Source organism: Marmota marmota, unplaced genomic scaffold, assembly GCF_001458135.2.
Source record: "Marmota marmota marmota unplaced genomic scaffold, marMar, whole genome shotgun sequence".
Taxonomy (NCBI): domain Eukaryota; kingdom Metazoa; phylum Chordata; class Mammalia; order Rodentia; family Sciuridae; genus Marmota; species Marmota marmota.
The window spans coordinates 11104553-11118917 of NW_026000108.1; the positions used below are offsets into that span (position 1 = coordinate 11104553).

At 42.6% G+C, this 14365-nt stretch overlaps 1 protein-coding gene across 4 annotated transcripts in view; it reads right to left on the reverse strand.

Annotated features, from left to right (window-relative positions):
* Nucleotides 1-14365, reverse strand: part of Prom1 (prominin 1) — a 113879-nt gene that overhangs the window by 57107 nt on the left and 42407 nt on the right. For all 4 annotated transcript variants that reach the window (XR_007341029.1, XR_007341030.1, XM_048784229.1 and 1 more), the window contains exon 4: nucleotides 7321-7526. Coding sequence is in view for 2 of the 4 variants with exons in the window: in XM_048784229.1 (XP_048640186.1) it covers nucleotides 7321-7526 (206 nt within the window). In the remaining 2 variants the exon portion in view is untranslated. The remainder of the gene's footprint in view (nucleotides 1-7320; nucleotides 7527-14365) is intronic.

Genomic DNA, 14365 nt, shown 5'->3' on the forward strand with positions numbered 1-14365 from the left:
CTTCCTTAACAAGATTCCTAAAGCACAGGAAGTAAAATCAAGAATCAATAAATGGGATGGATTCGAATTAAATAGCTTCTTCTCAGCAAAGGAAACAATAACGTGAGGAGAGAGCCTACAGATTGGGAGAAAATCTTTACCTCATGCACCTCCAATAAAGCATTGATCTCTAGGATATATAAAGAACTCAAAAAACTTAACACCAAAAAAAAAAAAATGACCCAATCAATAAATGGGCTAAGGAGCTGGACACGCCACAGAAATAGAAATACAATGATCAACAAATATATGAAAATGTGTTCAACATCTCTAGCAATTAGAGAAATTCAAATCAAAACTACTCATAAGATTTCATCTCACTCTGTCAGAATGGCAATCATCAAGAATACAGAAAACAATAAAGTTGACGAGGATGTGGGGAAAAAGGTACACTCATACACTGCTGGTGGGACTTCAAATTGGTGCAACCACTTGGAAAGCAATATGGAGATTCCTCAGAAAATTGGGAATGGAACCACCATTTGACCCAGCTATCCTACTCCTTGGTTGATATACAAAGGACTTAAAATCAGCATACTATAGTGACACAGCCACATCAATATTTATAGCAACTCAATTCACATTAGCTAAACTATGGAACCAAACTAGGTATCCCTCAATAGATGAATGGATAAAGAAAATGTGGTATATATACTCAGTGGAATATTACTCAGCTTTAAAGAAGAGTGAAATTATGGCATTTAAATGGTGGGAGTTGGAGAATATCGTGCTAAGCGAAATAAGCCAATCCCACAAAACCAAAGGCCAAATGTTTTCTCTAGTATGCGGATGCTAATTCACAATAAGGTGGGAGACACTAGAGAAGAATAGTGTTACTTTAGATTAGGTAGAGGGAAGTGATGGGAGGGGAGGGGAGGGGATAGGAAAGATAGTAGAATGAAACAGACATTATTACTGTATGTATATATATGACTGCATGACCAATATGATTCTGCAACATGTACACTCAGAAAAATGAGAAATTATATCTCATCTATGTATGACATATCAAAGTGCATAAATGCATTCTACTATCATGTGCAAGTAATTAAAACAAATATAAAATTTTTAAAATGGTTACAACAGAAAGTGTGGATATATCTTTAAAAGAAAGTTCTGCATATATTAGGAAAACTTTGGGCAGGGGGGAATGCAGAAAACCAACGCACTGCCTCTTCATAATATGCAATTTTGTGGACTTTACATATATTTGTAGGCAAGGTAACCAAGGGTCCTAGTTTTTGCACTGAAAAAAGTCCATGTCCCCAGATAACTTCTGAGTCCTGGGTAAATGAGGACTTAGAGCATCAGTGGCTCCCTGCTGGTCTCCCTCAGAACCCACTCCCCATGGCAATATTGCACCTGCTCCAATCTCTAAGTGACACGCCCTGAGTGAGGTTTCTTAGAGGTAACAAGCTGCAGCAGAAGGAGTGCAGGAGCAGAACAAGATGTGTGTCCTGGTCCCTCTACTGCCACCAAGTATGAGAAAGTCACTTTTCTTCTGTGTTTCTCAGTGAGTACTTCACAGCTGAAAGGATGCGTTTAGACCCTGTCTAGCTTAAACTGGATAAACGCTCAAGTGGCAAGGGAGAGGGCTTCCGGCTGCCTCCACGTTCTCCAAGATGGTTTTTATGTTGGGGATCTTTCTGATGTGACCTTAAAACATGAATGTCAACAAAACTCTGTGCCATTTGGAATGACTGCCGAACAATCCACTATTGTCCACCCTACATCTGCACTGGTATTGACGAGGCAGAAGCTAGACTGTGGCAATCACAGTTACGAAATGATGCCCTCGTGCCAAATAAGGCCAAATGACCCAAAATGGGATTTCAGAGTTGTGTGCAGAGGAAAAACACAAAACCAAATTTTGAGTTATAGCAATGAGACTGGAAAGCTTCGTTTACCATGCCAAGTTCAAACGTTTTATGCCAGATGAGTCAGAACCATCCCCGAATATACCTGATATTCACAGTGGGGACCCTTACTTTCTCCAGCATGTTCAGATTACCCTGGCTATTCCAGACCCGTTTGGTCATGCAGGGAGTCAAAGTGAACTTGCAAGTCCACTTCCACTTGACCCTTGCTGACCCTGCCACCCCTCCTCAACAAGAAGAGAACCTCCTTGCCTTAAACTCTAAGGGGGGGTGGTTCTCCCTTCGATTCTGGGGCGGGTATTTCTCACTGCTTACTCTGTCTTCATTTCTACCTCCTTAATTTCCCTAAAAGGAGCTGGAAAGTGCTTCTCTCTCAGTTGTGCACAGTGCAATCTTGCTAAAGGCGTGTTTAAGGACTGGACTTTGGTTTCAATGAGAAGATTAACCACGTTTGGAGAGTCCAATGCACAAACATCATTCCTTTACTGAATACATGTCTTTGCTCACAAAAGCATCAGTAAGAAAAATGAGCTGCTATATATTTCAATACAACTCTACATTTCAATGCTACATATTAATGAAGACCCTCATTTTTGGTAACCAGTAATGGATCCAACTGAAATAAACACACTGATAATCTTTTTCTTTTAAAAAAAAAAAAAACAGTAATCAACAGAAGTCTGCAACAGAATTCAGCAACTTGCAAAGTTGATTCTCAGATCCCCACATGGTGTAAAGATTATATTTTTAAGGATGACAAGTCCAGTAGCCTGCAAGGGGCAGACTGAAGCAAGAGGGACACGTGGGTCCAGGGGCTATGGAGCCAGGAGAACAAAGGTGGGGTGGGGTAGTTGCACTGTAGTTCTCACATGTGCCACCATAGTGGAGGGTGTCACCAAGAGCCATCATGATGGCAGACCAGTGTGCCCAGACCTTTCCATTGTCCACAAACATCTGCAAAGGTAGATTCTTAGGTAAAATCTCCAATTTTTAAGTATTAACAACTAATCCTAAAAAACATTAAGTACTGTGCAGACCCACTGAGGATCTTCATTTGCAGTTTCTAACTTAAACCTTTATATGCAAACAAAATAGAAAATAAAGAAGTGATGTTCTTTGTTGGGGGTGGTTTAGATACTCACTACTTACTGTTCAATACATTTTTTTAAAAAGTCACATATGTAATGTCTTTGTATTTTTAGCAACCACTGGTCAGTTATTAGGAGACGAGGATAATGACAGCAATATGCCTAGCACCAAAAAATAAAACGTCAGTGAATATCTGTTCTCTGGCACTTGACATAAACGTCTTTAAGTCATCAAAAGCATGTGCTTTTGTGAAGTACAACAAAATATCTCAAAAATTTTAGCCAGAAGGTAGGAATTTTTATTTTCTTGGCATATTAGCACTTTATTTTCTATATTGTGTTATGAAAAAAACAATTTACTTACATATACACTCAACTTAAAATACTTACAAATACTTAAAGCATTAAAATTTGTAGCAATTTTTTCCTTAACTATTTCTACTGACTTAATGGAATCATCCAATGAAAGTCAAGTACATGTGTTTAGACTGTAAGTGATCTCTTATTTTTTTAACATAATTGTTAAATAATCAGACCTCGCCTTCTCATTATGAAAGTCTCATGATTTTCAGGAATGCTATAGTTCAGTTTGTTGTTGTTGTTCTGGAATCTTGTGACCTCCAAGACAGGAATTGACAGCTAGCTTCCTGAGGATGACTGGGATTCAATTCACCAGGGTCATCGCTAGCAAAGCTGAATTATCAGACTCAGCAATTTTGAAATACATGGAAGAAATCAAGGTATGGCTGGCTGTTCCTTCTTTTTTCTTTTATAGTCTTCTTGAAATTTTGAAAAAAATGCAATGATGAAAAGTTCAAAAGAAAGGAGGAGCAGACACTGGGCTCTCCCAGGAGTTGGACACATTTGCTGACCCGTCCACATGACTGGTGGAAATTCACCCTCCAGCTAATGGTGGGGCAGACCACAGAAGATCCACAGACTCTCATGCTCCAACTGCCTGGGGAAGGCTCGAGCAAACAATGGGCCAGGATGTGCTCCACACTTACTGGGGAACCTTTGTTCCCCAACAAATGTTTTCTCAAACCCATGGCTTTCTCAAAAAAAATAAATAAAATGAAAATTTTTGAAATAAAAAGGGATGAATAAAAAAATAAGAGTAGTCAAAGCTAATTTGAAAACTACTTTCAATTAATTGTCAGATTTAGAATCACTCAATGGAATTGAGCCCAATGAAAGGCAACTGGACTGCTCTGGGTTTGTGAGAGGTTTTTAAAACATCGTACCAAAGATTAGCAGGCAGTTTGTGCTGTGTAAGCCAGAGACCCAACAGTAAGAAAAAAATCCACTAACACGTTTCATTCTCTGCTTTCTAATTTAGTTGACGTCTGTCCCCTCTTATTTTTGGTGATGTGCCTTCTTCTCCCTTTCATCTAATCAGAAACAAAGAAATCTTCACTTTTCCCCACTCTTTAATCTTCTTGGTTAGCTTTGATTACTTGCAAACATTATTTAGCTATCATATGACTCACGATGTTTAAGACACTTGCTAGCGAGTAGGGGTTTCTCAAGGAAGACATAAAAATAGCAACAGTAAATTGAAAAGTTCAAGGCAAAGTTTAAACTTCTTGTCTCAATGTAAAGTAAATACAAAGGGAAAAAAAAACTTATACTATTCTCATTAAGACCTACATATAGTTTATACATATATATATATATGTGTGTGTGTGTGTGTGTGTGTGTGTGTGTGTGTGTGTGTATAAATTCAATACACTATATGAAGTCAAATTAGTTTTAAATTTGTTACCACCTCAAACAGTTGATCAACTTTGGTTTAATTATGTTAAAATCTAAAATTATTATTTTTCAAATTTAGTTTTCACCTGGGTGGAGAAAATTTTTTAACTGTATGTATAGGAGGCAATAGAAGCATGGAATGTGTTTTTAAAAAGATTCTCCCAACTTAAAAGAAAACAGTTATCTAAATTTGTTTGATTAGTCTAAATCTTAAGAATAAAAAAAATAGTTGTAACATTCATTTTATGTAAAATGAAAGCCAACTTTATATTTAGCTTTGTAGCTTGATTGTTTATATATTTTGGTATTTTAAATATAATGTAAATAATCAGTTCAGCATGAACTAGGAATTATATGAAATGCAAATAGAAGTCCAATTTAAAAAGAATTAAATACATACCACATGCTTCATTAAAAAAATGAAAGCCCATTATTATTTATATTATGGATTTACATATGTAAACATTTATTCAGGTAAATATAAAATAAAGTATAATACATACAATAAAAAATTTTTCCTGAAATTATGGCATGAAAACTATTAACCTGTTAAATAAGTAATGACTCTAACAAGAAACTCTAAAGGCAGCCTTTTCAAAGGACACTGAGACCTGAGCCTCATCTTAATATCTAGGGTGAGTAAGTGGATAAGGAAAAACATTGCTGCCCAATCTTTGGACAAATGACCAGGTAGGTCTTCCCCTTCTGGAAAATGCACAGGGCCCCTGATGAATCTACCAGTCTTTGGGCTGTAAGTGACATTTTTCTAGCACTCAAGGGAGGTCACTAACTTCTGCAGGGGGATGGTTCTGTGCATTCCTAAGAATACTTCAAAGGCACAGCAGAGAGAGAAAGAGACATCTGGAAATGCCATCAACCAGATTCTAATCTGCCTTCCAGAATCCAGTGTGAAGAAACCAATTTGAATTACTTTAAGAGGGAGACAGAAAAAGACACAGACAGACAGAGAGGCCAAGACAAAAAAGACAGACAGAAAAGGGAGATAAAGACAAGAGACAGGCACAGAAGATAAATGCCCAAAGACCTGTCAGAGCGCAAGCTCCTAGAGACACACAAAGACTCCCGGTTAGCCAACAGCACATGAAGTAACTAACACATTCACTTGGATCCTTTTAAACACATGTATGGTAAAAGTCTATCATTCCACTTTTTTCAGCAAAATTATGTCTTTGCTATTTAAATAATAATTGCCCTGGAACAAGTGGTAACGCACTGGTTTTTGCTGGAATTTTCCGTTGCTCAAGTTTAATTGGCTCAATAGGTAGTACCCGAACCTGGTACAACAATTCAGAAGAGTCAGGCAGCCCAGCTGCAGCAACAACGGTTCCCTCCTTCCGCCCAATTGCCCCCCAATTTCCTTTCCAAAAGTAACCACTGGGGCTGGTCCCTCACCAGCCTTTCCTATACATTCTGTGCAATCATAACCAAGCGTTTGTGTCTCCCTCCTTTCTGTTCACATCATAGTTGCCACGTGACCATGCACACAGGGTTGCAGTTTTCCCTGCATCTCTCTTGGAGCCACCCAGTTCTTTGAATGAGTATCCTCGATTCCAAGATAGATGAACGGTCACCCCCAGAACACACATCTAACCAGACCCTTACTGATGGCCACACTTAATGATTTTTGCTCTTGGGTTTGCAGCTAGAACTTCAACTAGTAGGAATTACTGCTTTGGGCTTAAACACACAATCATCACCTACTTAATGGAACTTGAAATATCTTACCTATGGACGCTGTGCAAATGTGGTGTGTGGAGAAAGACAAGAATGCCGATTGTCATGTCGTGGGACCTTCACCTCGGTTGCCATGTGAAACACTGGTTGAATAAATGAGGAAAGGCGGCACTATAACCAAAAGTCACAAGGGGACCAGTGCCATGTGCACATTCCTCAGCGGAGGAATTGACGTGGACTCAACAAAACATCCTCATCTTAGGAGCAATGTAATTCTGATCTGCCTGTCAATTGGAAAACTTCTGGTAGCAGCAAAAACTGCAGCAGAAACATCCTAAATAATGAAATGTGTTGCAGACTTCAAAAGAGGGCAGCAGATGAACAACAAATTCAAGAAAAATGGGTTTAGAAATTAGTAGAAAGTTAAGTGTATTCTACGCTGTTCTCGAATTTCCAAATGTGGGGACTGCCCTTGTCCAGCGAGATTCCTTTTGGAATTAACTACAAAATCAACTAGCAAATGTGGCCTTTGCCTTTCAGCAGGCTGGCTGACCCCTGCACAGCTGTCTCAGAGGAGGAAGCTGCTAGGGAGTGGACGGTCTCTGCATTCTCCAGCATAGCCACAAATGGGAAAAATGCCACAGGGCAGGCTCCTCAGTCAGGTTAGGGCAGCTTCCTCCCTGAGCTTAATGATCCAGGAACGGTGACACCTTTTTGAATGTCTTGGATGAGCACCTCCATTCTCCCTTTCCTGTTTTGTTATTGCTGTCATGGTTCTGTTTTAAACTCCTGGGCTTAACAGTTAAAACAGGGGACACGGCTCATCACCCTAAAACCAATCAGCTGTCATCCACGATGCTACTTGCCTTACGAGCACGCAAATCACCAGGAGGGAGATTGCAAGGCACCTCCTCTGGAAGGGCGCATTCTCCTTCGGACGCTGGTGCATTTTCCCACCACATTTGTTACAGCAACGACATATGGCAAAGATACAACCCACCACAGGTAGCAGAATGATAAATAACACTCCCAGGATAACGCACAGGATAACGCCGATCTCATAGTGGGCGATCTGCAATTCAAACAAAAGAAACAACACAAACAGTCACACAAAATAGAAAGTGGAACATCCCCGAGTGGACACAATTCATTTTTTTTTTACCTATTCACTATCACGAGTTGAACCTTAATGTGCATAGTTTTCCATTTGAAACTCCCTTCTGAAACAGAATTAAGTTATTAGAATACGGGAACAAGCCATTACTATCTTCCTTTCGATTCCCAGGAAGGTGTCCAAACCAGGGTCAAGTAGTGAATGGTTTAATTTTTTTTTTCACTTTTTAAAAATTTGTTCTTTTTAATTATACATGGCAGTGGAATGTATTTTCAGATATTATACATACATGGAGTATAACTTCCCATTTTTGTGTTTGTGCATGATGTGGGCAAATGGTCTAATTTTAATCCCAAATGTATTTTGTTTGCTTGTAAATAGTTTGATAAGTCTTGGCCAGAATACCTGCACAGTGAATCATCTATATAGGTAGGACACACAAAGTTATCAAAGATTTGAGGCGGTCTGGATTGAATCAGTTAGTGACAAATTCATGGTTTCAAAAGAATCTGGAATAGATCTAGATTTAGAACAAAGGCCCAGGCTTTCTGAGCCTGATGGTAAAATACAGTCCACTTAGTTTTCCATCCATACATTGTGGTGTATGACTAGAGGAAAGGTGCCTGATTGAGTAGCAGGCACAGCGTGGACACTTAATAACACTTCCCATGCCACACACATGAGGCATAGCCCACGGAAGTACTGGGCTTGGCAGTCCATGTCTAAGACTGGTCCCAAGTTCCCAGGAACAAGTACAACTTCTAGATGCAATCATAGGAATAACTATATTTTCATTATCACACTGGCTTTATTCCAAGAAAAATGAAAATGAATGAAACTTGACCTGCTCCAATTCATGCATATACCTACATTTCTTAAGAATGGCAGAAAATTGCAGTTGGCAGTGGGCAACCTACAGACAAGCTAGACAGCAATAGATGCTGAGGCCAAGCAGAGCTATAAAGGAAACACAGATCCTGTTCTTACAGCTGAGTGCTGAGGGCCCTCTCCTGCCTGAGTTCCTATTCAACCTCGCCTGACCCTAGTTTTCCATAATAATCAAGCAAAGTCTACTTTCTTTTGTTGCCATGAATTGGGCGATAGGCAAGAAGGCCTGGGGGCAGCAACCCCCTCTTGCCTGTCCATCCTGTAACATGTCAGAAGCTGAACATCAGCAAACTAACCAAGAATGGCCTGAGGACCTAACGATCCTTGCTCTGGAGATCTGCAGAACTAAACAGCATCCTGTGACTAGGTATTTGGGATCACATGTGCATGACCTGGCCCACTCCCTGTGAAAAGACACCTGCCAGTCTGGAAGCACCCATCAACTGCCTTTATAAGCCACTCCCAAGTCAGCTTCCTGGCAAGACAGGCTTGTGACAAGAGTCCCTCATCTCTTCCAGCTGTTTTTCAAATGAAGTTACCTTCCTTGGCTCAACACCTTGTCTCTTGACTAAATTGATCTGTGATGCAGCAAATGGCCAGACCTGGGTTGGGTCACATTCCTGGGAGCAAATACTTCCTGAGTCCCGGACCCCATCAGCATACTGTGTGGGGAAGAGAATCACATGGCCTAACATAATGACATGCACTAATTACATGAATTCATATCAAGAAACAGTAATTCACTCTCTGGGTGAATGCTTGAGTATTAAATCAGGTGCATGTTACACTTGAATACCATCTTCTTCAATATTCAGATTAAAATGCTAAAAAGAAAAACAAAGTAGCTGAATTTTGATGCATTCATGAGTTACATTTGTGTGCTTCACGTTGACCCCCTTCCCACGGCCATGAAGAGCCATGTGCAGCAGATTCTTCAACACTTCCTCAAAGATTAGTATCTTTGGCCAACTAAGGAACCATCCCAGACACTCCAAACTCCTACATACTTACGTATGTTGCTATTCCAAATATTCTATTTATTAATCTGAAAGGAATTTTAAACCCTTTCTGAATCCCAGGAGACACTAAACCTAAGCCCAGGAAGAAGGTATATTTAAATGTTGACAATGCACTAATTTAGCTTCAAGTACAAATTCTGTACTTTCTGTAGAACCTTCCTAATGTTGCTGGCTAAATCAGGCAGTATGGAGACTCAGAATGCATCATTTTGAAAGTCGACTCCTAGGCTAAAGGCTAGGCAAGATCTGGGAGTATGCAAATTATTTTTTGATACACCAAGATCTTAAAGCACTAGATTATGCTCAAGACAAGATTAAAGATGAATGCAGAAACAACAATGAAATGAATAACTAAAAACCATCAAAGGGAAGGCAGCAAAGAAGAACAGAAAGCTCTAAGCAAAGCAGCGCTACTTAACTGCCTTCAGGCAAAGAGCAACATGCGAGCGACAGCAGACATGAGCTTTACCTTCAGGATCAAGACTATGTTTTCTGGCTGTGAAGTCAAAGCAGTTGAGGAGTTTGTGTGTAGCAGAGGCAGCGGCATCAAGAAAACAGACAGGAAAAGTCACGTGAGTGATTGACCACAACCGAGAACATTAGCAACCCACACAGAGAAAATCAAGCAACAGAAGAACGACATAAGAAAGAAGTGTAATACCTGAGTGTGCATTTGAGGAACTGTTCTGAGTAGAGCCAAGTTCTGAAACTTAACATTTCGATTACTGAAAGCTTCTTGGTTTGGTTTTGTCTTTGTACCAGGGATTGAACCCAGGGGCACTTAACCACTGAGCCACATCCCCAGCCCTTTTTATTTTTTACTTTGAGATAGGGGCTCACTAAGATGCTTAGGGCCTTGCTAATTGCAGAAGCTGGCTTTGAACTTATGATCTTCCTGCCTCGGCCTCACAAGCGGCTAGGATTTCAGGCGTGTGCCACACCTAGAGAAAGGTTTTTAATCAGTATGGGTCACTTGTGAAAAAGTGAATTAGAAAGTCACAAATGCTTAGCATGCTAACCATGTGATCTTCATAAAAGAGAAAACCAGAGGCTGACTAGAGTCCCACCCTCTCTAAAATGAAATCTGCTGGTGTCCTCCTGGCTACAGTGGTCAATGGAATTCCGCCATTTTTATTCCAAACTTTTCAATCGGTTCTGTATCATCTGATCTTGGCTTCAGGTGCCTGTTCTTCTCAACCATCCTTGACCATCTTAAGGTGTTTGTTGTCACCCTATAAAACGTCCCCAGAACGTGTCCTGTGTGCTGCCCTTCTTCATTCTGTTCCCTCCCGTGCTGCATCTTCACCCAGAATGTTATTCTCATTTGCTCTTCTCCTGATGAAACTCAACACTGAGTCTAGGTGTTGCCTCCTCAAGACATTCGGGTGCCCAACATCCTCTACTTACCACCATGGAGCCCTACACTTGGCCTGTGGCAGCAGAGATGCTCCGTAGAGGAACCAGCTGCCATACAGCTATCTCCACACCCTGTTCATGTCTGGGAGAGCAAGACCTGTGACAGTCATGCTCACCGTGTGCTCCCAGGTGCCCAGCCCAGGACCTGGCACTAACAGTCACCCAGTCAAACTCTGATGAACTGATGAACTGAGGAACAGGAGACCCAACCGTATACTGTTCACCAACAATTCCTAAACAATGGTGCAGAGATGGGGGCTGGCAGTGTTGGGGATAGACCAACCCATAGTGAAGATGCGATGAGTTTTCCATTAAGCTAGATTTGCTCAATTTATAAAACTATCCTTTTCTGGTGATATGTGTAGGAAGGAAAACGGAAGTCATTATGGATTTTATGCTTAATTTTTTGTACGTATATGTGGCCCTGAGGATTAAACCCAGGAGCACTCTACCCATAAGCCACATCCCTAGTCTTTTTTCATTCTATTTTTGAGACAGGGCCTTGCTAGGTTGCCCAGGCTGGCCTCAAACTTTCAATCCTTCTTCCTCAGCTTCCCGAGTTGGTCCCATAGGCTTATTAACCCTCAGGGCTCAGTATCCCAAATGTGCCAACCACAAGCACTTCACAGTGAATGTTAAAAACACTGACTTCCGGGCTCTACCCTAGAGTGTGTGAGTCAGGACATGTGGAAAGACCAGCAATTGTCTTTAATAAGAGCCCTGGTGATTGTAGTGTTATTCTGAACTCACAGTTAGTTCAGTGTGGGAACCCTGCCCTAGTCTGGCTACAATGGCTGGCCACTCTGGGCTGTGGCCGGGGCAGAGCCACCCATAAGTTACAATAATCAGCTGATTCTTTCCTGTTCATTTCTTCCACCCAAGAGTCACCCTGCCCTGATACGCATGATAGGGTGGCAGCCCACACCTCTGGGGAGCCGGGTGCATTTCACTGTTTCTCTTTCCATGCTGGCTGTCATGCAGATCTTATCTTCTGTGTAATGTGGCAGTGTGAGTGCTGGCTCTGCCACTTAGTGTCTGTGATTCTCTACTCCAGTTGCTCATTATGGTCACTTAGGGAGCATTTAAAACATACCAGTAGCCAGCCAACCCTGAACAACTACATCAGAATGGGGTCTAGACATTGCTATCCACACTCCACTGAGCTTCAGTTTCCTGGCTGACAGAATGGGAATAAGCCGAGACCATACCTTATGCTCCTATTGCAAGAACTACATGAGAAAACGGCAGGAATGTGATTTGTGCCTTCTTCTATTCCAGGTGTCTTGATGAATGTTAAGTGAACTGATACTCTCAAATTCTTAAGACCAATGCCTGCCAGGGTGATGCTCAAGCGCCACCTGAGCTCCAGGAGCCTTGAACCGTGATTCCTGGTGGTGCACTACCCTGCCCTGTGCTCTCCATGTGCCATGGCAAGGGAACTGAGCTTTCTTATTGGCAGAGTGTCCTGTCCCCCTGGGAGGGCCAGAAATGGGAGCTAAGTCACTTACGCCTCAGATAAGTAGGTGGCATCCAAACTCACAACCCTGCTTGTGTGAGCACCTAACATTTACTAAATGCCGCATTGGTGTCCAGTGATTTTTTAGGATGTTAGTGCTAGTGAGTTTGTCACAGCAACAGGGACGAATCCCAAGCCCTGTACCTTTCCCCAGAGGAAACATAAAGAAAGGGCAAGGAAATAAGTGAGAAATGAAATAAATGAGGAAAGGATGAAGCGGCTGAATCTAGTAGGGAGCTGATCAAGAAATAAGAGTAGAGGTAAAACACCACCACGTGGAAACGAATCCAGTAACCATGACAAGGAAATTCGTGAGTCCCGCTGACAGAGATGCACAGAACAACCAAGATGGCAAGCAGCAGGTGGGGAGGGTCTGCTAGGAGAATGGACTCCGTGAAAGGTTGCCCTTGAAAACTGTGGATAATACTTACCGGTTATCAGTGGGAGGTGGTTTTAAGGAATCTACCCAGATGCCCCAAGCCAGGCATTCTATCACTTAAGAACCATGTCCTTCCTCTTAATTGACAAGTACTAGGCTTGCCTTCTCGAGTTGCCTTCTAGGCAGAACCCCAAGGGAGCATGTCACTGAGTGACACCATGCTGTACTCCTCTTGTACCGTCAACCAGGATGTGGAGGGTCTGGGAAGTGGCTCACCCCCAAGCTCTGACCCCCAAGAGAACGGGTTCCGGAGCTCTGCGAAAAGGGCTGAGGGTGGTGTGGCTCACTTCTGTATCATGAACCCAGGCCCTGGCAATAAATGGGGTGGACACTTCAGCTGCCCGTGTCCTCTCTGGCTCAGCACCTCAGATGGACAGACGAGTCTTGTGAAAACCAGAAGAATCAGCAGATATCGGTCACATGGAAGTACGTCTGGGACCCGGCACGTGCTGAGGAGATGCTGTGATTCCAGTTGAGGGCACTCGGACCATCAGAGTTGTTTTGAGGTCATCTGTTCACTGCTCCTTTCTCATCACAGCCCCATGATCCCCCTTTAAGACTTACTCAAAGGCAAGGAGAGCTTAGTCACCCACCACCCAGACTTGCCTCCACCCATGCCTCATCCTGGCTGTAGAATCTCTCACAGGTTCTCTGAGAGCACCTTCGGTATTCCTTCCTCAGCAAACTGGGGATTCAGTCACACTGGAGTAACAGGTAACTTGGGACGTGACCATTTCTGCCCAGGGACAATCACCCACTCTAAAAATTTGTGGCTGAAAATGTGCAAGGACAGCTGAGTCCGTGACACTCTCTGCACACAGCCAAAGAGCTCAGATAAGACCTGTTTCTTCCAAGCAGTCCTGTGGCTTGGAACAAGGCTCACCTTCATTGATGCTATGTGTCCTTTCAGAGTCAGAAATGGTCTGGGTGCAAATCCCAGCTTCCTCACTCAGCCACTGGGTGACCTTGGGCGAGTTCCCTTGGCCTCTCTGAGTACAGGACTTCTTCTGCCTTTACAATGGCACAACTGCTTGCTCCTTGGAAGGCTGTCCTTGTGAGAGTTAGAAACAAGGCAATGCTCATAACCCAGAGCCTGGCACAGACAGCCAGAGATGGCGGCTCCTACTTTCACAGGGAAGATGGTGAGCTAGTGTAAGAACAGGCTTTCAGAAGCTGTTGAGTGGCCTGGTGCTTCCAGCCAAGTGTTTTTGGTGGATGTAAGACTTTACTTCTCACTCTCCTGGCCTTTCAGTCAGTCTTAAAGGCCAGCTGCACACGGAGTCCTCCCTGGTTTCCCCAGGGCAGGGTCCCTCTCTGAACACCCTGGCCCTGATCACGGGGTACACATCCCCCTCCATCTCGCGGGCCAGTTACCCAGGGTCTCAGTCTGCACAGCTGCCATGACAGAGCACCACAGACACGGTGGCTTCCACAGTGGACACTCATGCCCCCCCCCCCCGCAGTTCTAGAAGCTGCAGAATGCCATGTCAAGGTGCCGGCAGGACTGGTTTCTGTGCTG